Below are 24,600 nucleotides of genomic sequence, written 5' to 3' on the forward strand. Positions count from 1 at the left end.
CGGTGTAAATTATTTAATATTAGTTATTTTTATACTATAATATAACTATAACTTAGTATATTTAATACATTTAATTACTTTACAAAAGGTGTCTTGCTAATCAACCCTGCTAAAAAGACGGAAAATACTATCATTCCCTTGTTTTTCACCTGCAAAAAAAGTATGGTCTTTCTTTAAAAGATCATGAACAAAGATCTTGCTGGTTAGATTAGTTAGGAAGTTAAAGGTGCTAAAGAGGATGTTTTGTTTTATACATTTTTGCAATATTACTTGAAACTGTCTTTACTAACTGATAAAAGACTATTTATTAGGTGCACTGAAAGGAATAATATTAATATACATCATCTGTGCACGAGGTAGGGCCTTAAAAACATCAGCCAATCGTTTACCCGATCATTGCGTAAACGATTGGCCCTCTGGCTTGTCAATCACTGCCATGACGTTCCTTGTGAGAGACGTGCGCAGATTGGCCCTCTGGCTCCAGTAACTTTTCACACTCTACAGGCGCCGCATGCGATGTTTTTGTCAGGAGACAGGAGTAACAACTGCAGATTATGAGTTACCTGCGGTGAGTTCTACATAATGAATCCACTAACACGACACAGCGAATGCCGGTGGTAAACACTCATGTTCCAATACTCGTGCATGAGTTTTGGGAGGCGTTCCATCGAAATGAGCTGTGAAGGAGGGGGGTTGTTCTTACGCATACGCTCATTTCAAAAACTCACCAACGTCTTTGGTTTCTCAGACGACGAAAAGATCGGAGAAAAGGATCCAAAACAACATAATGTATGCGGGTCTATTAAACAGGGAAAGTAAGCACAAAGGAACTGCGCTTGCTTTCTGCTTCTTTCCCTGAACGGTAATTCATCGGTCCGTTCCAATAAAGGATTACTAATGGGCCAGCAAAACAGACTACCACCCATCAAGCTCGTAAATTGTCTCATGTACTCCTGCCTTAAACTTTGCCTTTGCAGAGCATCAATAAACAGTGTCTGATTGAGTGCCATGGGGTGGGGTACTACCCCTTGTTTTCCAAGTTCAGGGTTCAGTGTGGTGTTACCTACTGTCTGGTTTCCCCAGTTACCAGACAAGTGCAGATGTGATGGGCCCCCTTCACAAGGGAGATGGGTGTTATGTGGGATAAAAGGGAGAGAAACAAACAACTCTGTTCCCTTATCAGAATCTTGCTTCTTCATGAGCCGCTTACAGGTCTTTCATCCTAAACGTGCACCCTCTTGCAGGAGCAAGCACGGGCCTGCTTCATTTTGGAATCAGACGCTAAATTAGATTATCTAATGCCATCTTAATGGATTGCTGACCCATTTCCTACAGGATGGCAACAAACAAGCCTGGCTTCAATTCAATTTGGGTTGAGCTGTGGACTGGCATGCATCACACTGCGGCACTGCATCTTTGCAAGTACATGCAAGCAACAAATCACATTTCCAAGTCAATGACCTGAACTCAACTCTTCAACTGCTTCAGCTTTCATCTGCAGCACATTGCCTTGCTTTCAAATCACGTTCTATCCGGCTGCAAGCTTGTTTTTTTGCAGTTGACAGAATCATGGTAATTAGTAAACTTTTTAATGAATATTTTAAATGTAACATCTGGGCTTGGTTTTTCAGTGATAAATGTTGAAGCCTGTGCCCCTATTTTATGTCGATTATAAATTTCTGTACGTAATGTTAGAGAAACCGTAAAGGGTGAGCCACTGCTAGAGAACCTTTTTCCCCTCATTCTCCGTGTGGTCTATTATGAGGCCAGAAAAGGGGCTGGAATGAAAGCAGGGGCCTGTAACACTGATGCCTACAGAAGGAAGTGAGAGTGTGTTCAGTGCGACTTCACTTTTCCACACACTTACTGCAGTGAGGAAGTGCTGAGCAAGGCCTTTCCCACTGCAGGGAGCTGGAGAGACCAAAAAAGTGGAGGAGAAAGGATATAGCTCAAGGAAATGTAGCTCACACTAAGCCCACCTAACACAGGGATTGGGTCGTGACTGCTCTAAGGATTCATAGAAGCACAGCTTTCACTTAAAATGTAATAAAATGAGGCAATGAGGTTTATGTACAAATAAACAATTTGTACATAACATATAATTTAACTATAATGACAAAGCAAAAACATTTATTATAACTTTTCAAATTTATTAAATATAAAAAAAAAACCTGAAATATCACATTAGCACAAGTATTCAGACTTTGCTAGACATTTGAAATTTAGCTCAAAAACATTCTATTTTTCTGAATAATCTTTGAGATGTTTCACATTGATTGGAGTAAATCTGTGTCAAATTCAATTGGACGATTTAGAAAGACACACATCTGTCCATTTAAGTTCAGAGAGCTGAAAATGCATATCAGAGCAAAAGCCAAGCCATGAGGTCAAATGAACTGCCTGCAGCGCTCAGAAACAAGATTGTGTTGGGGCAAAGATCTGAGGAAGGCTACAAAAAAAATCTGTTGCATTGAAGGTTCCCAAGAGCACAACGGCCTCAATAATTCTTAAATGGGAGTTTATAACAATCAGGACTCTCCCTAGAACTGGCCTCCTGGCCAAACTGAGCAATCTGGGGGAAGTGCTTTGGCAAAAGAGGTGACCAAGAACCTCAAGGTCACCATAGTTGAGCTCCAGAGATCATGTGTGGAGACTGGAGAAATGTGCAGATGGACAAACAGCACTACAACACTGAGCTTTATGGCAGTGCATGACATATGAAAGTATGCTTAAAATGAGCAAAAAAGCTCCTTAAGGACTTTCAGACTGTGAGAAAGATTCTCTGTCTTGATGAACTGGATGGTCTGGAAAAAAACAGGCACCGCTCATAACCTGCGCAATACCATCCCAACGGTGAAGCATGGTGCTGGTAGCATCATGCTTTGGGGGAGTTTTTTTTTTTTAATTGGCAGGGACTTGGGAATTGTTCAGTGTAGACAGAAAGCTGAATGTAACTAAATACAGGGATATGCTTAAAGAAAACCTGGTCAAGAGCACTCAGACTTGGCCATAGTTCATCTACAGTGGCTTAGGGTAGACTTTGTGAATGTCCTTGTGTGGCCCAACAATCGTCAGACTTGAATCCAATCAAACACCTCTGGAGAGACCTGAAAAACCCCAGTCAACCTGACAAAGCTTGAGAGGATCTGCAGAGAAGAATGGCAGATAATTCCCAAATCCAGGAGAGCAAAGCTTGTCACATCATACCCAAAAAGACTCAAGGCTTGAATTGCTGCCAAAGGTGCATCAGCTAAAGCCCAAAGTATACTTCACTTTTTACGCATACGCGTGGGTTAGCGCACAGTGTTCGTGATGCAAATTTCATCATCAGAAGAGTATGCGCATACTGTACGTGCACTGCCTTTTTGTAATCGCGCGTACACAGGTCGCATATGCGCATTTCATTTTTTTTGTTGCAGTAATTAGTTTATCCACAAGGTGGCAACCATGCCCTAGGGGCGTCGATTCACAAGGTAGTCAAAGAAAAACTGCATAAACAGAACAGAAGAGACCGGAACGCATGCAAGCTACAGTGACTATGGAGGCCTACATATACGAGAGATTGTGCAAAAAGGTTAGAGAGTACCCTCATTTGTACAATGTGATGTTAACATTTGTTGTAATTTGTGGCGAAAGATTGTTCAAAGATTGATGCGTCGACCGGCTGTGTATGCGTACGAGTCTAATGAAGTACACAAGGCTGTGCGTTTGCGTACGCGTAAAAAAATGAAGTATACCCAGGGCTTAAGTACTAAGTTAAGGGCCTGAATATTTATGTGATGTTCATTTTAAATTTGCAAAGTTATAAATCTGTTTTTGCTTTTTCATTATAGGGTATGGAATGTAGATTTATGTGAAATAAAAATGAATTAAAAGCATTTTGAAGGTTGCAATATAACAAAATGAAAGGGTCTGAATGTTTTTTAATCTATTATAATTATTAAAGTTTCATAAATTGTTTCGTTTTGTAACTATGGTAAAAATTAATTTCTGTGCTTGTTCAAGAGAGAGAATGTTGCTTGATGCATAGTACCATTACCAAAAAGCATCTGGAGAGAAGATAGATAGATTCGATTTCAGTCTTTCCCCGTCAGGTATTTATGAAAATATTTTTTTGAGAACAGTGCAAAACTTTAATTCACACGGGAGGGTGAGGTGATTAAACAGAGCAAACAGTCTCGTCTGCCTCAGCTCTGAAACCCCAAGCTTAGTGGTGACCTTTGCAAATATGCAGCTCTCTGCTGTCAGTGAGCCTCAGACAGATGCTACTGCACTGGAGTTCTGCACTTCCCAGTAGTAATCGTCTTCCTAACTTCCATTCTTTCAGGGAAATAAGGATGTTAACCATTAATTACTCTGATTTTCTTTATAACTGAAGAATCATCAGAGGTCATTTTGCTCTGAGACTCCTATAGTCTCATTCCAGAGGTCTAACTGACCACGAATGTCAAAGGAGGCTACCCAAGTGTGACTTCTCATACATACTGAAACAAAATCTTGGAACAACATTCATGGGGAAATCATAAACACTGTTGTCTCTAAGATGGGCAGAGGCTCTTATGACTATTTTGAGCTGGTAACAATAGCTCAGGATGACTGGCTAAAATCATCCAACATCCGTTAGGAAATCTCGATTTTGTTGTTATTGTGGTTCAAATATTTTTAGCAGCATTGCTTTAAAGTGAATGGAGATGGTTCTAGAGTGCTGTGTGCTAACATTAACAATAATTGCTGGATGCCAGTATATCAAAACCTCTGAGAAGTTCAAATGTAGCACCTACAACCATCAAATCCACCACTTTCAATGATAAATTTGTTCATGTTAATGCATTGTGATGTGTGAAGTCTTTATGAATTTGGCCGCAGATTGCTCATCCGGGTTTGCACAGTAACAGTCTTGCAACAGCCTGAAAAAAGTTTTGTGAAGTTCCACTTATTACACTTTGAGAAACCAAAGTTTAATGAACAGCAAAGGAGATGGACCTAAAACATTTGGAAATATAGTTAGAAGTCAAAATGCAAATCAACACATATTCACTTTTCTATACTGTTGTTTGCTTATCTTTATCTTTCATGACATATTTAGCCATTACGTGAATGAGTGATGCACTCATGGCCTTAAACACGAATACATGAACAAAATTCATCACAAATACACTTTTGCGATGAGTGTAAAAACACAGAAAAGGGGGGCTTGATCTGGACTGGGTTGGAGGGGGTGTTGGACTATTGCAGATATAGGTTGTACATAGTAATATTTAATGGAGAGGTGGGTTGAAAATAAAGGAAACGTTTACCTTTGCCAAGAAATCCCCAAAGCCTCCTCTGAGCCATATGACCTGATGTTTTGATTCACGGGCCAGTCACAAATCCTCAGCTGTCAATCAAACACCTCTCAGTCAGACAACTGGGCTAGCACAACGGCACTAACACACATTTAGCATGCAACAAGACCTGGAGCAAGACCTAAGCTCATCTCAACACATATTCTTACATTTATCTGATGTTAATCTTACATTACTACATTAAGAAAACACCATCACTTATCGTCAGGATTAATAATTCTGCATTATGGATTATATATTAGATCTTCTGTTTTAGGCCTAAAATAATGCCTAATTTAAATTACAATTAGATTCCATTGAAAGAAAGTTGCCATCAAAAATGCAAGCAAACAAAAGGCAACTGTCATATGTGGCATGCAATACCATTAGAGGTCTAATTATTAACCGTCCTGAAAGCAAAAGAAGAGGTTAGTATACAAAAATGGGGGCTGGGTTACATGGAGGTTATTAATCTATCCCAGAATACACTAGAGTGGGAGGAAGCACATGCATTCCAAGTGGTGCATGCAGTTACAGTCACTTCACTGCTGTTAGATACTGTCAAAGCAGCCTGTTTTCACTGAAGCATAACATGAAACATGCTATGCCTATGTGAGAGATTAATCTTGGTCACAATTTACAAAGCACCAGTTTTTGAAAATGTCAGTGTGGATGAGAGGAAAAAAATAAACAACTGGTCACATTTACACACAAGCATGCAACAATTTGTATGCATGGAAGTGTGAGAAGCCATCAACAAACAACGGCATTAGAGTAAATCATGACATTTTATCGAACATAGCATTTTGCTAATGCACGTCCACACCCTGTCAGACACACAAGTGCTATATGAGCCTTCATCAGGTATATTCGCTCTCTGAATATTCAATGGTACTCTGTCAATAGTTCTTGCCATTTCTGGAAAGTACCTGTAGACTCCCTTTCCACTGCAATAAATCTAGGAGGGTGAATAATTGATTTTCTATATTTACTTCAAAGATGCTTTTTAGTGTTCACCCGGAGACATTCGGGTGGCTGAAATACACATTTCCCAGAGTGAAAGCCACATAAATTAGGTGAGCAGTGCTAACACTCAACAGGAACTTCACTAGTAGCATGGGGGTCCTGTCATGGGTGTTGTGGATATATATCAAATTATATGTACTACAAATTCAGCAGGGAAAACACGGTAACTACATTATGTTGTACATTGTACCTACATTGTAACTATGTGTAAATCAATTATTTTTTACTATATTTTTAAACTTTAATTCATATTATACACTGGTGTTCAAATGTTTGGGGTCAGTAAGATTTTTCTCTTTGTAAAAAAGTCTGTCATGCTCACAAATGCAGCATTTATTTAATCCAAAATACAGTAAAAAGTAATATTGTGAAATTTTCAGCAGCCGTTACTTCGGTCTTCATTGTCATATGATCCTTCAGAAACCATTCTAATTGACTAATTTGGTGCTCAAGTAACATTTCTTATTATTGTCAATGTTGAAAATAGTTTAATATTAATATTTAATATTTTTTTTGCGGAAAAATGGAAAATATTTTTGTAGAGGACCTTTTTTTCAGGATTCTCTGATGATTAGAAAAAAAAAGTAGTCTTTAGTGTCACTTTTGATCAATTTAATGCATCCTTGCTGAACACAATTATTAATTTCTTTAAAGAAAAATGTTTTGATCTTGTGAATAAAGTGACATTTAGCTGAACATGCTCTGAAGAGTGACTAACAGAGAAATATGTGAGGTATTTTCACATTGCTGTGTGCGGATATCCACCTCCGTCAGTACTGCCAACTCTACTTTAACAAACTCCAGCAACGAGTGTGACACTGTGTGTGTGTGTGTGTGTGTGTGTGTGTGTGTGTGTGTGTGTGTGTGTGTGTGTGTGTGTGTGTGTGTGTGTGTGTGTTCTCGAGTGACCTGAAGCCAGAAAACAATGGCACTGGGGCAAAGTCTGAGGTCAGCTATCAGACTGTTTTGGTAGTGCACATTCCTTCATCCTGTTTTGGTCGACCCCACACATTGAAAAAACACACACACTCATACAATATGCTGAAAGGCTCCTAGATGTATTGTACTGCATGTAGCCTCTGTGTTTAAGTTCTCTGGAATTAAGAGGGGAGATTTCAGATCTTCAGATTTGGTTAATTAAACAGAGACCAAAAACACAACCAACACAATAAATTGGAAAGTGACAAAAAAACAATGGTACTGGTTAAAAAAAGGTTTCTTAAAAATGTCAGCACTGAGGCCCCGTCCACACGTAGACGCGTTTCTGTGTATATGCACAAATTTTGTATCGGATAGGTGTTTCGTCCATACGGACCTGCCGTTTACGGAAGGTGAAACCGCTATTTTTTGAAACCGGGTCCCAGAGTGGATAAACCTGAAAACGGTGCCTTTGCATTTTCGTGTGTACAGCCTATCCGTATATTTTGTGAAATGATGATGCCAACACCCCACATGTCGATATGTACATTTTATATATATATATATATATATATATATATATATATATATATATATATATATATATATATATATATATATATAAACCAGTCTCTCCCAATATACCTTAAATTTTAATCTAAGCACAAGTGTTATTTAAGTGGAATAACACTATTAAATGAACTAAGTGGTCTTATCTGCAATGGAACAGGTAAAATAGGTAAAAAAAATGCCACAGTATGTTGGCATCAAAAACATAATAGTGAGAGACAAGCTCAAAGCTTGAGGTCGGCAGTTACCTGATCACGGGTGCCATCTGTCTCTGGCACTAGCGGATCGGATCACAGAGGTATGCTACAGCAGTGCTAGCACCTTCACAGCTGTGAGTGGTGGGTGCTTTAGCATGTTTACATTAGATAAAGCCAAATAAGATTGTGATCACTGGCCGAGAGAGAGAAGGGAGGGAGAGCAGAAATGCTGAAAGAGAAAGGGAAGAACCCCTGGGGAAAGTGGCTAATGAAATCTTCTCATCACTGGTGTTTTCACAAACACATTACACAGGGGTATCAGTCTAGAGCAGGTGCTGTTGGGTTGTGTGCACGAATGCTCATCTGTCATTCTCCCCTGTGTGTTTGTGTTTTGAGTAAGTTGTGAATGAGCTTGATTTAACAACAGGGCCATTGTGATCATACTTTAAGGCAAGTGGGGAAATCTCTGGCCCTCGAGATCCAATTCGATGGATGGATCTCAAGGGCCAGAATCACCCGCCACTGCTAAAAGGATATCTGTCAATAACTGGTCATCTGATGTCTGTCTGATGCATTATATTTACAAACACGGCCTAAAACTTTTTGCCACACCTGCCAATGGCCAGTGACTTAAGAAAAGGTACTGGCCATAAACATTTTTTAGAAGCCATGAAACATAGATTAATCCTTATTAAAGTAACAAAAGTTATTCGGTCAAGAGCAATGAGTGATTGTTTGTTGTTTTTTGTTGCCTTATTAACATTAAAAACACAGATGACAGCAGGAATATTTGGCTGCTGTGGCTTTAAGAGCTAATGCACAGATCCAATATACTGTTACACATGCGTTTTATTTCTCAACTGTTTATGTTCACTTAAGACATAACTATGTTTAAGAGGATACTTGCCAAGACGGGGATTTTGACATAATTTTGTTTGAATATGTCTGTTCAAGTGCAAGAATATGTGAAAGAGAGCTCAATTCAGTATTCGAGTGCTGTCTGAGACGCGGGTTTCTGGGTGAGTGCTTTGGATGTTTGCCCACAGAAAACTTTCCACATTGCGCATGAGTAATGAATTGAGTTCCCTTTCACGTTTTCTTGCACTTGAATATTTAAATTGGCTTTAAATCTAGCTCTACAAATATTATACCAACAAACCGTTAAACAAGCATTAAACACATTAAAATACTATATTTATTATTTATACTTTTAATATAGTATATTCATGGTTGCCAGGTTGGGAGAAAATATATTTCAGAAAATGTAACCATTAAGAGAAAAGCTCTAATTGGGGAATTTAAACATTTGTCATCTAAGAGCCCTAAGAATGAAAGTTTGTGGAGGCCTGTTAACAACGCAAGAAAATGAAAATGTGGAAAATTGCCAATAACATGACAATTATTTATAATTAATTGTGATAAGCAGAAATCCTGATCACGAATAAAATATGATTAATCATGCAGCCCTAAATCAGCATACAAACTGCCTTTTAAAAAATTTAGGGTCATTAAGAAGTTTTTTGAAATATACCTCTTATGCTCAAAAGGCTTCATTTATTTGATTAAAAAATCAGGTCAAAAATATTAATATTGTGAAATATTATTAACATTTCAAATAACGGTTTTCTATTTTAATATATTTTACAATGTAATTTGATGGCAAAAGCCTTTACTGACACTTTTGGTCAAATGAATGCATTTTTTTCTGACCCCTATGGTGTGTCTACACAAAATACAATTTACAGTAACAACAGTTTTTAAAGATTAACTTCAAGTGAGCATGTAAAATGTAAAGACATACTGAAATGAGCACGAACAATAAATCGGCAAGTCGGTCACAGTTATCGTCTAAAGCAGATATTGTCAAAATGGCCAAATGATAGTCTGTAACTAACTTAGAGTAATTATAGTGTTCATTTAATTATGTATATATCAGCATTATTCTGGTTATCGGCCGGCTGGCTTTCTAGAAAACACTGTCAGCCTTTAAAACACTAGTGTAGTTGACCGAGCTTTCTATTTCTGTTCCAATAAACACATGTCCACGGCTCTATGCGACACTGTCCATACTCTGGATGAATTGTCTCTATAGCTTATCACAGGAAACGGTCCATTACTCTAATGACTGCCATCCCAAAGCTGCCACTTCAGAGTCTGAGCACCATATCATACAGTGTATGTGTGCGGTGACAAAAGACTACAAGCATATTATCTGAAGGACCTCAGGCCACAAATCACAAGCAGCTACGTCTCAAGATCTCACATAGGGGTTATAAGCATACAGATGGTTCTTGTAAATGAAATAAGCTCAAACAGTTGCTATGGGACCAATAGGAGGAGTGATTATGTATGTATGGACACACCCGCTTGATTTACTCACTCCAGTATATGGAGGCTAAAGACACGGCATGAATGTTTATGTAATGGAGTCATTATAGTAAGGGTGTGTTTGAGCATATACAGAGACCCTCTCGATGCTAGCCCTACAAAAGCAATACAGGGACAGAGAGAGAGAGAGAAAAGCACAGAAGAAAAGAAGGAAAAGAAAGAAACACTAAATGAGGTAAAGAGAGAAGGGAAAAAAGCTTAGATTTGAGTGAACAGTGAGAAAATGAGAGGAGGCATTAAGGAACAGAGAGAGAAAGAAAGCGTCCCGCTGAGCGTCTGGAGCTTTCTCAGTTTCCAGACGGCCTGGCTGAGCTGGAGGGAGCACCCTGCCCCACAGCATGCTGGGAAAGGAGTGCTACGGGTCTGTAAGGTGACGCCACGGCGACGGCTGTAATCCATACGCCCCACGCGTCACACCGCACGCTCTGACAAAAGCTCAGCAGGGGAACACAGGTGTCAATACATCTCATAATATCCTATGATAAATCACTCAGAATAAAGGCTGCTATGTACGGAAGACATTATTTACCCAACGAAAGCGCCGCAGGTTAAATCGGGTCAGGACTGGCTATACAATTCTCACTTTTGAGGACAAACAAAAGCTGCGGCTCATGTAAACATGATGGATGGTTGATATATCATCCTGTCTACATTTGATCCCTCTCTCTGTTAAGTGAACTAAAGCTAAAACAAAAGGCATTAAGCGAGCCGTATGAGACACTACAGCAGCTGCGGTGCCTACGTGTGATACCAGCTAAAAGATATTATAATCACTCATTCATCCAGCTCACACACTGAATCGCTGTTATCAGTATCAGTCCTTTAATTATATCCAATTACACCATCTATCCGTCACTTCTGCATCTTTATAAAAAAACTTTCATTGAAGAAAACAGCCCCATGTTTTTTAAATAAGGCTTACAGCACTGACCCTGTTGGTGAGCTCTACATTTCTTGGCCCCGTCCAAGTATGCAAAACCAGAGAGCAATAAAAGCGAGGCTTGCCATTACTGTAACTCAGGAGCAGGGCAAGAGAAAACCACTAATTATGATGTTGCCGCGTGCAGATGAATTCAATTAGAGGAGGGTGGAAAATACTGGCCTCAGACCAGCCCTTTCAAGCTGCAGAGGGCCGTCACACACACGCACTAGACTACTACTCTTTTTACAATACTGAGCATTTTGCCAAAAAAAGATCATTTCACTAAATACCTTCTAAGCCGAGCCTGACATAAACCAAATTGCTCAAGTTAAGTACTGCATTGAGTCATATATCATTTTGTCTATCTGAAGACAATACTAGCTATTGTTGCACAGTAGTTTTAACACAGAGACAAGATAGATTTTATGTTGGAACTGGTCTCGAGGGAGGTGATCGCAATAAAAATTCAAGTCCAACAAATGTCCCCTGCTGTGTATAAATCCATCAATTACTTTCTAACATGAGCAAACTGAATGGTAGAAAAACTGAATGAAATTGGACTGTCTGAAACTACTTGATTTGAATTCGAAGTATAAACATTATACACTAATGCCTGTCTAACTTCTACAGGGGCCCCAAAAAGTAAATCACATTTCTTGTCATTAATTACTCACTCTCATGTCGTTCCAAACCCGTAAGACCTTCGTTCATCTTCGGAACACAAATGAAGATATTTTTGATGAAATCCGAGAGGTTTTTTTATCTCCCATAGAAAGCAATGAAATTACCACATTCAAGGTGCAGAGAAGTAGTAAAGACAACGTTAAAATAGTCAACATGACTACTGTGGTTCAACCTTAATGTTATGAAGCAACAAGAATGCTTTTTGTGTGTAAAATCAAAACAAAAATAACGACTTTATTCAACAATTACTTCTCTACCCTGTCAGTTTCCTACACAGTTGACGCAGTGAAACACAGTGCAGAGCTTCCGTGTTCACGTTCATATGCCAGCTCAGTATTGGCAGACGCGTGAGCAGCACGACACATGCGTGTGATGCTGACGCAGGAACCGGCCAATAATGAGTCGGCATTCTGACATAGAACACGGAAGCTCTGCACTGTGTCTTCAACGTTAACTGCATAGGAGAATGACAGGGTAATTGTTGAATGAAGTTGTTATTTTTTTATTTTATTTTTTTTACTGTTTTAATGATCTCTTTCCTACTTTTCTGGACATTGAATGTGACAATTACGTTGCTTTCTATGGGAGATTTAAAAAAAAAAACTCTCGGATTTCATCAAAAATATCTTAAAATTTATGTTCCGAACATAAACGAAGGTCTTACGGGTTTGGAACGACTTGAGGGTGAGTAATTAATGACAGAAATTACATTTTTGGTTGACCTAACCCTTTAAGGCACACTTAAAATGTAGGAATATCACTGTGTAGTAATAAAACATCAAACTAAGAGGCTTTTATTTTAAAGAAAGATCTTTTGAAAAAAGTGTGTTAGAGCATTTGAACACTTGCTGGTTGTCAAATGCTAATCGGACATATCTATAGCTAATGTGAGGATATACACCTGTGGTTACTCTGCTAGGACGTCTATGTGAACTTGAGGGTAAGTGACCTAATATATCTGAAATCACACTGGAACGGTTTGGTTAACTGCAAAAATTTGAAAAAAGTAGTTAGTTTGCCACGTAGTGTCATCTAGTGTCATTTGTTGCTTTGATATTTTGCAGAGATATTTATACACAAGTATGGCTTAGTTGTCCACCTAACTTTTGGAAGCCACTGTATTTATTTTTAGGTACTTAAATGAAAATGCCTCGGTTTTGACTTAGCGCTTTTTTTTTTTTTTTTTTTTGGTGGACTCTGTGTCTGAATTTATGGAAACTAATGGATTCTTCATAAAAGTAACATTCACTCACACTTGCAAAAACCATAATCCTCTAAACGTGACCGTGGTTACAGTGCAAGTGGAAAGTTGTGCTCAATAACAGTGAGTAACAGAGGAGAGCTTGCCAAGAATGTCAATGGCATTAAACGCTTAATAAATATAATATTCTATGCAGTGTCTTAGAATATGTTACATGTGCCCAATAGGTGCATTCAATTAACAAATGCTGACACAAAACAAATTCAGCTTTCAGACAGCAGGAGTTTCCTCCTCATTTTGTCTCGACAGCCCCGTATCTTCACGGGACCACAACAGTGCCTAAAATTCATGACCAGATTATTTGATGTGCTACCTGTCTGACAGCTCTGACACCTGTTTGGAATACAGAACAGCTGGATGGGGATTTGAGAGAGAACAGGGGAAAAAAGAGAAAGGTAAAGGGGATGGGTCATATCTCACCTGTTGCTGGTGAAGAAAGGCTGGGTCTCTGGAGCTCAGTCCCACAAATCGGTTGGCAGTGGGGGTGCCTGGAGCCGAATAACCTAGATATACATTCAAACAATATCAAATATATTAATACAGCTGGTGTTTACACAAGTAATACACTACTTAGTACAGTTTTTGTTTGTTACACTTTATTTAAAGGTGTCTTTTTACACTGTAATTATACATTTAAGTACGGAGTTATAATAGTTAACTACATGTACTTACTATAGGGTTAAGATGTGGTTTAGGTTAGTTGCATGTAATTAATCACAATTTATAGTAATTAGCATAGTAACTACATGTAACGTGTAACAAAGTCACTGTAAAATAAAGTGTTACTGTTTTTTTTATTATTAAAATTATTTGGTATTTTACAGTCCTGTTCCCCATGTACATACTATGTACTTATTACAGTAATGACAAAAACTGGGTAATAACTAGGTACTAACCCTGAACCTAATGCCTGTAGTTACCTACTGAATATTACCCAGTATTCTTTTAAGTAAGTACACTGTGATTACATGTAAGTACACTCTGTAAAATAAAGTGCAACCAATTAATTAATACTTTTATTCATCAATGACACAAATTTAATTGATCAAAAGTGACAGTAGAGATGGGAGTAACTCACCCTCTGAGGATGTGGTGATTGGCTTGGTGTCCGTCATCGAGAGAGACACCGGTCTGACCGTGCTGTGGTGGGGCGAGGGGGCCAGTACTGGCGTGAAGTGACCCGGTACTTTCCCCAGCACCTGACCACTGCTGTTCGGCTGTGGCATTCAGAGGAAAAAAGTAATCTGTCAGCATACCAGGCCACATGGTTTCATGTTTTTAAATTAAGCTAATGATCATGTTCATTTCTTTTTGTTTTCTATGATTATAGGCAGATTAACGCAATCCTTTGATGTTCTCCCATCTTCTTCTGGCATCGGTGCTAGACAGCTGAGTGTGCACTTTTCATGACTTATTCCAAGTTGATACAAAAAACAGAAAAAGAGGGGGTTGAGGGAACACAGGATTCAGACGCAGACACAGAGCGAGCGTCTACCTCCTTCTTCTCCGGACTGCAGGAGACAGACTCGACTGAATTCACATAGCGGGGCCCTAAGTTCAAAACTCAAACAGGCCTTTATGAAAGAGAATGGTGTCCATGGGGTTCCCCAATGTGAATAGAATGTTTAATTAGGGTGTAATATAATCTGCGTTAAAGCAAGCATAAAAACATCCTGGCTCCCATCCACCCGATTATATGCCCCGTGTTATTTGCAGAGCGATCTCCCCTCACCAAGCTCCAGACCCCGGCAACGGCAAATATTTACGACCTTTATCGTTCCCTGTGGTTTCTCCCAAGTAACAGTTCCAGCATGCTACGCTTCGTCCAGTCTATGAGCCCTTTGTTTACTGTTTGAGCGGCGGGGATATAAAAAAATCGCTCATATCGAGATGTCGCTTCAATCACACAGAGAAAGCAGAAATCCCTCAGACAATCAGCGCTGTGTTTCCCAACATATCAAATCACAGCAGATATTTCTTGCACTCGTTTTGCTTTTTAATTCTTAATGCATTGTTTTAAACAAAACAGATTTTCCCCAATCTAGTTAATAAATAATTAAAACATTGGTTCAACAAAAAAAAAAAAATGTTAACGTTTTCCGCTAGAATTTTTAACTTAAGCCAATTGGGAGAATTACACTGATTCAAAGCAATATTTTGAGTTGATCCAACATAATGTTTTAAGTAAGGTGAAGATGTTTTTTTTCCTACAATAAAAACACATTTAACATGAACTTAATAACTATCATCATGAATGCAACTTTTTAAGTTGATCCAACATAATGTTTTAAGTAAGGTGAAGAAAGTTTTTTTGCCACAATAAAACGCATTTCTAAGTAACATGAACTTAAAAATTGTCAACATGAATGGAACTATTTAAGTTGATCCAACATAATGTTTTAAGTAAGGTGAAGACGCTTTTTGGACACAATAAAACACATTTCTAAGTAACATGAACTTACCAAGCACCTCTTGTCACCATGATGGTAAATCTCCAAAAACCCACATTAACACAAACTCTTCTAAATTAGCATAACAAAACACTAATTACTGCTAAATATCCCTTACCATTAATTTTGTGCAAAAAACACTGTATAACACTTAATTTTAGCATTTACTCTCCCTTTCAAGTGCCATGGGCAAAGCATGATGGGAAATATAAATCCCAGCCCAGTTTTACTTAACTTAAGTTCGTCTAAGTCAAAAGAAGTGTTCATACAAATCAAAACAATGAAACACGTTTACACGTTATCAGATTGTATTTTACGTTAACAGAATTTAAAATTAAATACATTTTTGATTAACTGAAAATGTTAAACTATGACAAGTCATGGTAGTATATCGAATCAATAGGCATAATTTGTGTGTCATCCAAGCTCAATAAAATAACAATTACAAGTAAAAAAGTTTAACAGCATTTCAGAACTTGATTTTTTATTTCACAACAATATATATATATTTAAGTAATGACTAAAGGTCCCCTGAATTAGTTTTTAGAGTGTAACAGTTCCAGCATGCTACGCTTCGTCCAGTCTACGAGCCCTTTGTTTACGGTTTGAGCGGCGGGGATATAAAAATCGCTCATATCGAGATGTCACTTCAATCACACAGAGAAAGCAGAAATCCCTCAGACAATCAGCGCTGTGTTTCCCAACATATCAAATCACAGCAGATATTTCTTGAAAAAATAATTTAAAAAATGAGACTGTGTTAATGGTGATAGCACAAAAAAAAAAAAAAAGGTTGACTTTCCACAATTCCACATAGTTTAAGCAACACAAGAGAGGCATCAAATACCTTCAAGCAAAAGGGAACTGTAAGCATTTACCAACCGCAATATAATCCAAAATAAAAGGAGTTTAAATTTCCCCTTAACAAAATGTTTGGAGAGGCTTGGCTTTTTTAAATTTTGTGGTCTTAATTAAGATGAGTGGGACAGTCTGAGCTGCTTGGCAGAGATGCTGAAAGTTCTTTAAAATGTGACCAAGAGCCACATCCATCACCTGCTAAGGAGGAGGAGTCAGCCACCACGACCACAGCAGAGTCCTTCAATTAACAGGAATGAGGTAAAGTTTGTGTTTTGCATGTTTTTTATGCTTTATAAAACATAATGAAGACATAATGGTCTATATAATAGTATTAAATTATAAATAAAATAAATATTCCCCTTATTTTCTCTTAACTCACACTTCTCAACTCCAGTTAAATGTGCAGTAACAGTTTTCATAGAGTTGGAGACACATTGAGCGCATATGTGTTTGTGCTAATGCGCAGTGGCTGCCATGGTTGGAGTGTTTATTGACTCGCTTTTGTTGTTGTGTCTTCCCTCTCTCTCTTTTCGTTCCCCTTCGCTTCATTTACGCCGCTGCTGGTAAACAGAGTCGCCACAGCGATGGAGAGGCTGTCGTTTGGCTCCGCGCTCGGCTCTGAGCTGATTTAGACAAGGCGCCGACAGAGAAAACCACTAATGATTTTGTGTTCGTTAGCTAAACTGGGTCAATTACCGCACTGAAACAATGTGGCCTGTTAATCAAACTTGAGTCCGATGCAGTGGGAACAACCAGAGACAGGCTGCGAGAGGTAAAGGCAGAAAGAGAAGAAAACTGCGCTAAAGCACCTTTGTGTTTACAGCATGTGCTCTTACAATGAGGGCCTCATTAGTTTTAGGGGGGTAGAGCAGCTTTAGCTCACGGTATGGTTAACACATGTGACAACATGATGATTATGATTGGAGAATTTACGGTACATGTGTTGCATGTTATTTCAAGTTATGTTATAAATGTGAATCTGTTCTTGCGCGTCTCAGGAAAGGGAATATTTCAACTGAGACGTTAAACCAACACCCTATTTCAACAGCTGGCATCTATTATGTATTGTGGACAATGCGCACACAGTCATGAGATTTAAAAGCTCTGTTCCGGTACAGATAAACTGTACTAATTATGTATGATTGCATTAAGGTCAGGGTTAATGCATGTGTACGTTAGTCTTTGTGCGTGTACTTGAGTACTCCATGCTTACCTGGCTGCTCTGTGGGCTGGACGGGTCGTAAGGCTGCATGTAGTTCTTGAGGGAGTCAGGTGGGTTGAGGTGAGGCGGGTAGCGGATGGCGCTGTGAGAGATGTAGGGCGAAGGGGCTGGGGGAAGGATGGCAGTGCCGGAGAACTGCAGTGGAGAATGTGGAGGTGGACTCCTGGTGGAAATTACTGCACACACAGTAAGAACAAGTACTTTAGTAATAGAATTTAATTTGACAACATGTAAACTCAATGAAATTTAATAAAGGTCTTCTCGTGGGTCGTTATTATGAAGCCATACCACACATTTACAGAATAACTATGTGAAAATGTTTATAATGCTGTGTTCAAGTCAGGTCAGAAATTAACAAATTTATGAGCTGAGAGAGCTGACGAAGAGAGACCTTGAAAGTGGTAATTAAACTGCTGGAGCAGTCAGGGAGCTCACAGATTTCATCAAAAATATGTTCATTTGTGTTCTGAAGATGAACGAAGGACTTACGGATTTGGAACGACATGAGGGTGAGTAATTATTGACAGAATTTTTGGGTGAACTAACCCCTTTAAGGCAGCATTAGCATTCAAAGTGTTGTATGGTTGTTAGAAGGTTTGCTTAGATCAGGGATAGATTGTGAGAAGTATTTTTAGAAAAGTAATACCACTATGGCCAACGGTGGTAAGTCCTGGGTGGTGGTGCTGAGGGAAGGTGCTGAGCCGAGGTGAAGAGTCCTGTGGAGATGTGGGGCTGAATAATGGCTTCTCTGGCTTCTTCATGGTGGGAGAGGACATGTCTGCTGAAAAAAAAATGAAATAAAAAATAGACGGGATATCAGATATAAGCTTGCACAAAGCATTAACAGTGTAAGAAATTAAATCTGGGATGAGCAGAATGACACATTTTCAAAAATCAACTTAAAAACGAAAAGAAAAAAGAGTCTAATTACTAATTGACTAGGCGACTAAATCACCAAAATTACTGAACTGAGCATCCAAGAAAACAGTCAACAACATAAGAGCACAAATTCTTTTGACATTTTCATATCTTGTTATGCTGTTTCTCTTTCAAGTTCCCTCTCTGTAGTGAAATGCAGTGTATCATCTATCTAGTTTGATTGTTTAAGAAAGAGATTAACTTCATATAGACTTCCAACAAGAGACAAAAAAGTCTCTTCATCAGCAGACATGGAGGAGACATAGTGCTTGGCCTGCATGTCTCTGGCGCTCCTCCCTGACAATCATAGATGAGATGAGAAAACAGAAAAGAAAGGGAGGCAGACACAGTGAAATCAGAATAATGAAATAAGGAAAAGTGAGGGAGGGAGAAGAAAAGAGAACCGCTAGCTAATGACATATCAGCAAGCACTTCTCATGATGTGTATTCTGTCTTGAGATTGTGTGTTTGGATATGCACAGATGCTTTATATGAAGGAATGAATCACAACTACGTCTCTGTATATTTAACTTCATATTTGCTCCATCTCTCTCTCTCTCTCTCTCTCTCTCTCTCTCTCTGTCTCTCTCTCATTCTCAGTGTTGTGATGGCAGGAAAAAGGTAAATGATCTTTACTCAAAGGCATTGGAATGTAGGGGGATTCCATGTGTCTGTGTGTCTTATTCAGGATCCAAAATTATCAAAATTACTTTTAACACTACTACCAATGATAAGACAATTAAGACAATTTTGATTTCCTATCCATACAATATTATTTTACAGTTTTTTTCATTTAAAAGCATTTTAAAACATTTAAATTATTTTACTTTAATACATATTATACAAAAGATATAAAAATGTATATAATAATGTAGACAGAATCTACAGATAAACCTTGCAGTTACGGCAGTTTAACAGACAGCCATGGACACAATTTTGGCTTTATACTGTACGGTTATGAAACTGATTTTTCTTCCTCAAAAAACTTTTTGATTGCATTTTCCTGTTTCAACATGTCCAAATTTAGCATATGGCTTTCGAATAATATTTTGTCATCACACCTGTTGCAACAGAACATTGGGGGGAGAAAAAAGAAGAAGAAGAAGAAGAAGAAGAAGAAGAAGAAGAAGAAGAAAAAAGCTGTTAGAAGGCAGGATTGCACTCCCTCAGGAATATCCATATGTATGTTTGAGGAGAGAGGGAAGGAAGGAAGAAGAGAATGAAGGTGGGTGGGATATAGAGAGAAAGAAAAGCTTCACAAAAAGCCTATAAAAAATGTGTGTGTGGTGACCAGGGAACAACTACACATGTGTCTGAACACACAGATTGGGAAAACTGATATATTAAGAGCTGCTCCATACTGAAGAAAAAGACATGAAGAGAGTGAGAGACTTGTAACTAAATTGAGGCAGTGGCCGCACAATGACATTGTATTTTTCAGAAAGTTGATTTGATATGAAATTACAAAGGTATATTTCTGGTCAGTGTGTGTGTTTCTGTGCACATGAGGACTAGGCTTTGGCTGAGACAGTTTCCTTCTGTCAAGGTCTCATATGGCTTTAATATTCATGCTTCACTCCTTCTGATATGGGTTTTACAAAACAAACCACTTTCTCATGAGCTCTATTCTACCCCACCCCCCTCTTCATGCAACCCTCCATCTCTCACAACAGCTCATCAGCAAAACAACGGCATGAGATGAAGTCCTTTATAAGGAAATAAAGACGTTTCCAACACAGACTTGAAGACTAAAGTTTTGTGTCACATACCTTTTTTCATAAATAATCAAACTAAATGAACCTGTTAAATTGGCAGCCCTAACATAAGTAACAAAAACAAGTACATGCAAGGAAAATAAAACATAACATATATGTACATTGTAGTGTGTCCTGCTTACAGGGAGAAGAGTATGGAATTTGAATTAACTACAATTAAAGAAAAATAAATTAGCTGAGTATTGTTTTTTTAGCGCTCTAATTCTCCCTCTCTCTCTTATACTGGCCACCTGTTGGTCGTCAAGGGACAAGTTCAAACAGACGCTGTCACACCTGCCTGCTTCTGTCTCACACACACACATACACACACACACTATACAAATACAATCTCTCTTGACTACATGCTAAAATTTTAATATTTCACACGGAAAGTTTTTTTTTTTTTTAATCTAATAAAACTAAAATATTTTAAGATCCGAACTAACTACTACAGAACTGGGCATGTGAGCGAATAAGTAACAAGGGTAACTAATGGTGCAAACTCAACGTTAGAACAGGATTTCTCTCCTTTCATTCCTTGCCCCCCCTTCCCCCTCTCTCCCTTCTGGGTCTGGTGTCTGAACTCAAAGGTCACAACCCTGCTCTGACCTTTGACACACCCATTTTAGAGATCAGGTCAAGTTCAATAGTTGCCACACGCCAGACAAATCCCCCTTTATGAAAGAGGAAGCATGGCTAATCAAATAGCAACCCATTCAGACAGGAAACCAGGCTAGTCTGATCTACATCTGAAAGATTTGTTTTAACACGCATACATTGTTTGTTTGTTCGTTTGTTTGTTTTTTGCTAAAATGAGACTATTTGGGTGATTTTGTCTAAAAAGTCTGTATACTGTAGAGAAAGTACCCTCCATAGACAGCTAGTCAACTTCAACGCTTCAAAACGTTTATAAAGAGATCGTAAATCTAATCCATATGAATTGAGCAGTTTAGTCCAAATTTTGTGAAGAGACTCGATCACTTTATATGATGAACAGATTTAAGTTAGGCTTAATGATCAGCGAACATAACAGAAGCTCAACGGAAACTGCTTGACGTGTGAGAACAAACCTCTCGGGGAAGATGAAACGTGCTGCGTAACACACAAGAATGAACCTCATTGGTTCTCAAACGCCATACAAACATGCTTGAGCTTCCGTTTACCACAACTGATGTGTTGATGAATGTTTATGTGAATAAAAGCCTAAATTCAATCTGTTCATCACATAAAGTGATCATTTATCTTAAGAAAATACTGGACTATATATGGATTAGTTTTATGATTTCTATGAACTTTTTGAAGCGTCAAAGTTTCAGCTGCAAAGGCAGTCTATGGAGGGTCAGAGAGCTCTCAGATTTAATCTAAAAGAGCTTCATTTGTGTTCTGAAGATGAACCAAAGTCTTATGGGTTTGGAACGACATGAGGGTGAGTAATGACAGAATTTTAATTAATTAATTACATTTTTGGGTGAACTATCCCTTTAAACTCGGCTTAAATTGGGCTAAAAAACAGTCCTTTACTACACAATGAAACCAGACCCAATACTGACACACACATGCCCACACAAAACAAGACTGGACAGTTCCACCCTGTGAAAATGTGACATTTCTCTTTAATAAATGACGTCTTATCAATGGTTTCAATCAAAACAAAGAACAGGACAACTGGCTCTTTCTTTCTAGTTATGTTCAACTGCAGTACACTAGAAAGTAGTGCAGAGGAATGAAATTTTTTTACCAAAACCTACAATTTCTGGACACATAAGGCTGAATTAATGTTAAAAGTTGTAAACGTGATTACTTAACTTTACTCAATTTTGTGACTTCACTTAATGAAAAAACAAAAAAATGAATCCCGCACACTATCAACTTGCAAAACAATAAAAAAGAAGCAACGTTTCGAGGCATCATGAAGATCGAAACGTTGCTAATAAAGTGTCTTTTTTATTGTTTTGCAAGTTGATAGTGTGCGGGATTCATTTTTTTGTTTTTTCATATTTTGACTATACTGGTCTTCTTTCCTACGCACCTATCTATCACCTACATGTGTGCGACGTTAATTATTCAGTGACTTTACTTAATAAAATACAGGCCCTAATTTTTAAAACACTGCCTATAGATTGCAACCTCAATTTGCAATTGTGTTTGAAATCTGAATTCAATATGCTTGAATGATCAATCTTATCAAAAGAACTCGTAGTCCCACTCGTTGCAAGTGACATTTTATACCAGTGAAATTTTCAATGGTCATAATTTCAGGAAATCGTTCTTGTCGCAAAAACGTATGAGTGTTAGAAGAACAGCCGAGGTTATGAGAATGCCACAGGCTGACGCTGACTGATGTGTTTTATTCAGTTTTGCATGAAGACTGGAATTCACGGAGTGCTGCAAAAATGAGGACCAGTTCATCAACATCACACTTTACTGAGAGCTGAAGAAAGCGGAAAATCACACAGAAAACATCTTCGCACAGAGGGAGGGTTAAAAGAGAGAAACAGTGCTGAATAGCTCTTAGTATCGCTTAAATGAAGGAAATGAGCTTAATGCTCACATGATAAAGAAATGACCTCAAAAACAAGACTTGACTATGAACAGTCGTCTCTCACCTTGGTCTCTCTCATGCCAGGGTCTGCTGGCCGGTGAACTGGGGGACGGGTAGAAGTCTGGCCCAGTGGGGCTAGTCTCCATACTGTCCTCTTGGATCGTCTTAGGCCGCTTACTGGAGAGGACAGAAGAACATGTATTAATCTGACTTCTGACTTCACCCAACTGTGACACTGTAAATCATTTAAAAGAAAATCAGCAATTTCGTCATTAGAATAAAGGGCATAAGGGATATTTTAATTATCTTTGACCCACACTATCTCTAATGTAACATATTATGGGGGCAAATTTAATTACTTATTTTTTTATTATATTTTATTACATAATTTTTTTTTCTTCAAATAGGGGTTACATTTCCTTAAAAAAATAAAATAATGGAATATTAAAAAAAAATAGCTTTTGTTGTGTTTGTTTAGCTGATTTTGGTCTGATTACAAAATTTCTCTTTACTGAAAATGACACTGAGGACAATAAACAGGTTTTATAGTGTATGTTTATGTATGTGTGTGCTGTGTTTGAACATGCATGCTAACCTGCTATGAGGAGATGAAAGGGTCCGGTGTAAACTCACTCCTGAGTTCAGGTCTTGATAATATGGCTGACTTGGCATGTCAGCCATAGGGAAGTTCACTCCTGCACCCTGTGTGATAGGAGCTGGTGAGATGAGAGAGAGAAAAGACAGTGGTTAGGCAGAGGTAGAAATGAGGAGTAACTTACATCATCAATTTGGCATTAAGAGTCAATCAACAAAATCACTTTTAACACACTCTTTCTGGCTCTCAGTTAGAAGCTGTTATTCAGGACAGAATTTGCATGAAGGCAAACCCAAACATGACTGTAGCTGTAACTCAATCTGAGAGAGAACAGCCGTAGGGGCTGTAACAGTATGAAGTGTGTCTGAGATATCATATCTACAGAGAAACCACAAGAGCCAGAGCACCGTTCAGCGGTCTAACCTCTGTCACTAGCCTCTTTGTTTACATACAATAGCATGACACAGCTAGCTTGGTCTTTCATGAACAGAAAGCTCTAAACCTACTATTCCTTAAATGTTTTCATACCTTTCATATTATGCTGGTGATTTATTAGCTGGCTAATGTACTCTGTTGCATTGAAGGATATCTTTTAATGGCAGTATCTGTATCTGTATCAGTATCTTATTAAGGCAGTGGTGTTGGAATCCAGAGAGCACACGTGCTAATAACACATGTATCATGTTATAAGCTATACGTTTAGCAAATTTGTGTACTTGTGGTCTTATATCCCATCATTAATCATAGTGAGTGTGTGTACTGGTTTGACCTACATTACGAGGACTGTGTAATCAAGTTTCAGGTCTCTACCTTTACAGCATCCAGCTTTGTTTGTAATTATGGTTAAATATACATAAAAAATATTTTTATTAAAAATGTAAAAATGCAGGTTTTTTTCTATGAGGGTTATGTTTAGAGATGGGGTTAGGGGATAAAAAATATTAACCCAGTATATATATATATATATATAT

The 24,600-nt window shown here is 38.2% G+C and overlaps 1 protein-coding gene across 12 annotated transcripts in view; it reads right to left on the minus strand.

The window, feature by feature from the left end:
- LOC137031142 (nuclear factor 1 B-type-like) overlaps nt 1-24,600 on the minus strand; it is a 102,184-nt gene that overhangs the window by 8,911 nt on the left and 68,673 nt on the right. For 4 of the 12 annotated variants that reach the window (XM_067401815.1, XM_067401824.1, XM_067401820.1 and 1 more), the window contains exons 5-11: nt 23,630-23,750; nt 23,099-23,211; nt 18,467-18,601; nt 17,812-17,996; nt 14,369-14,507; nt 13,711-13,793; nt 5,298-5,377 (exon numbers count right to left, since the gene is read on the minus strand). In XM_067401815.1, the coding sequence (XP_067257916.1) occupies nt 5,298-5,377; nt 13,711-13,793; nt 14,369-14,507; nt 17,812-17,996; nt 18,467-18,601; nt 23,099-23,211; nt 23,630-23,750 (856 nt within the window). The remainder of the gene's footprint in view (nt 1-5,297; nt 5,378-13,710; nt 13,794-14,368; nt 14,508-17,811; nt 17,997-18,466; nt 18,602-23,098; nt 23,212-23,629; nt 23,751-24,600) is intronic. The other 8 variants (XM_067401819.1, XM_067401826.1, XM_067401822.1 and 5 more) reach the window with 4 other exon arrangements.

This window comes from Chanodichthys erythropterus, chromosome 11, assembly GCF_024489055.1.
Source record: "Chanodichthys erythropterus isolate Z2021 chromosome 11, ASM2448905v1, whole genome shotgun sequence".
NCBI lineage: Eukaryota > Metazoa > Chordata > Actinopteri > Cypriniformes > Xenocyprididae > Chanodichthys > Chanodichthys erythropterus.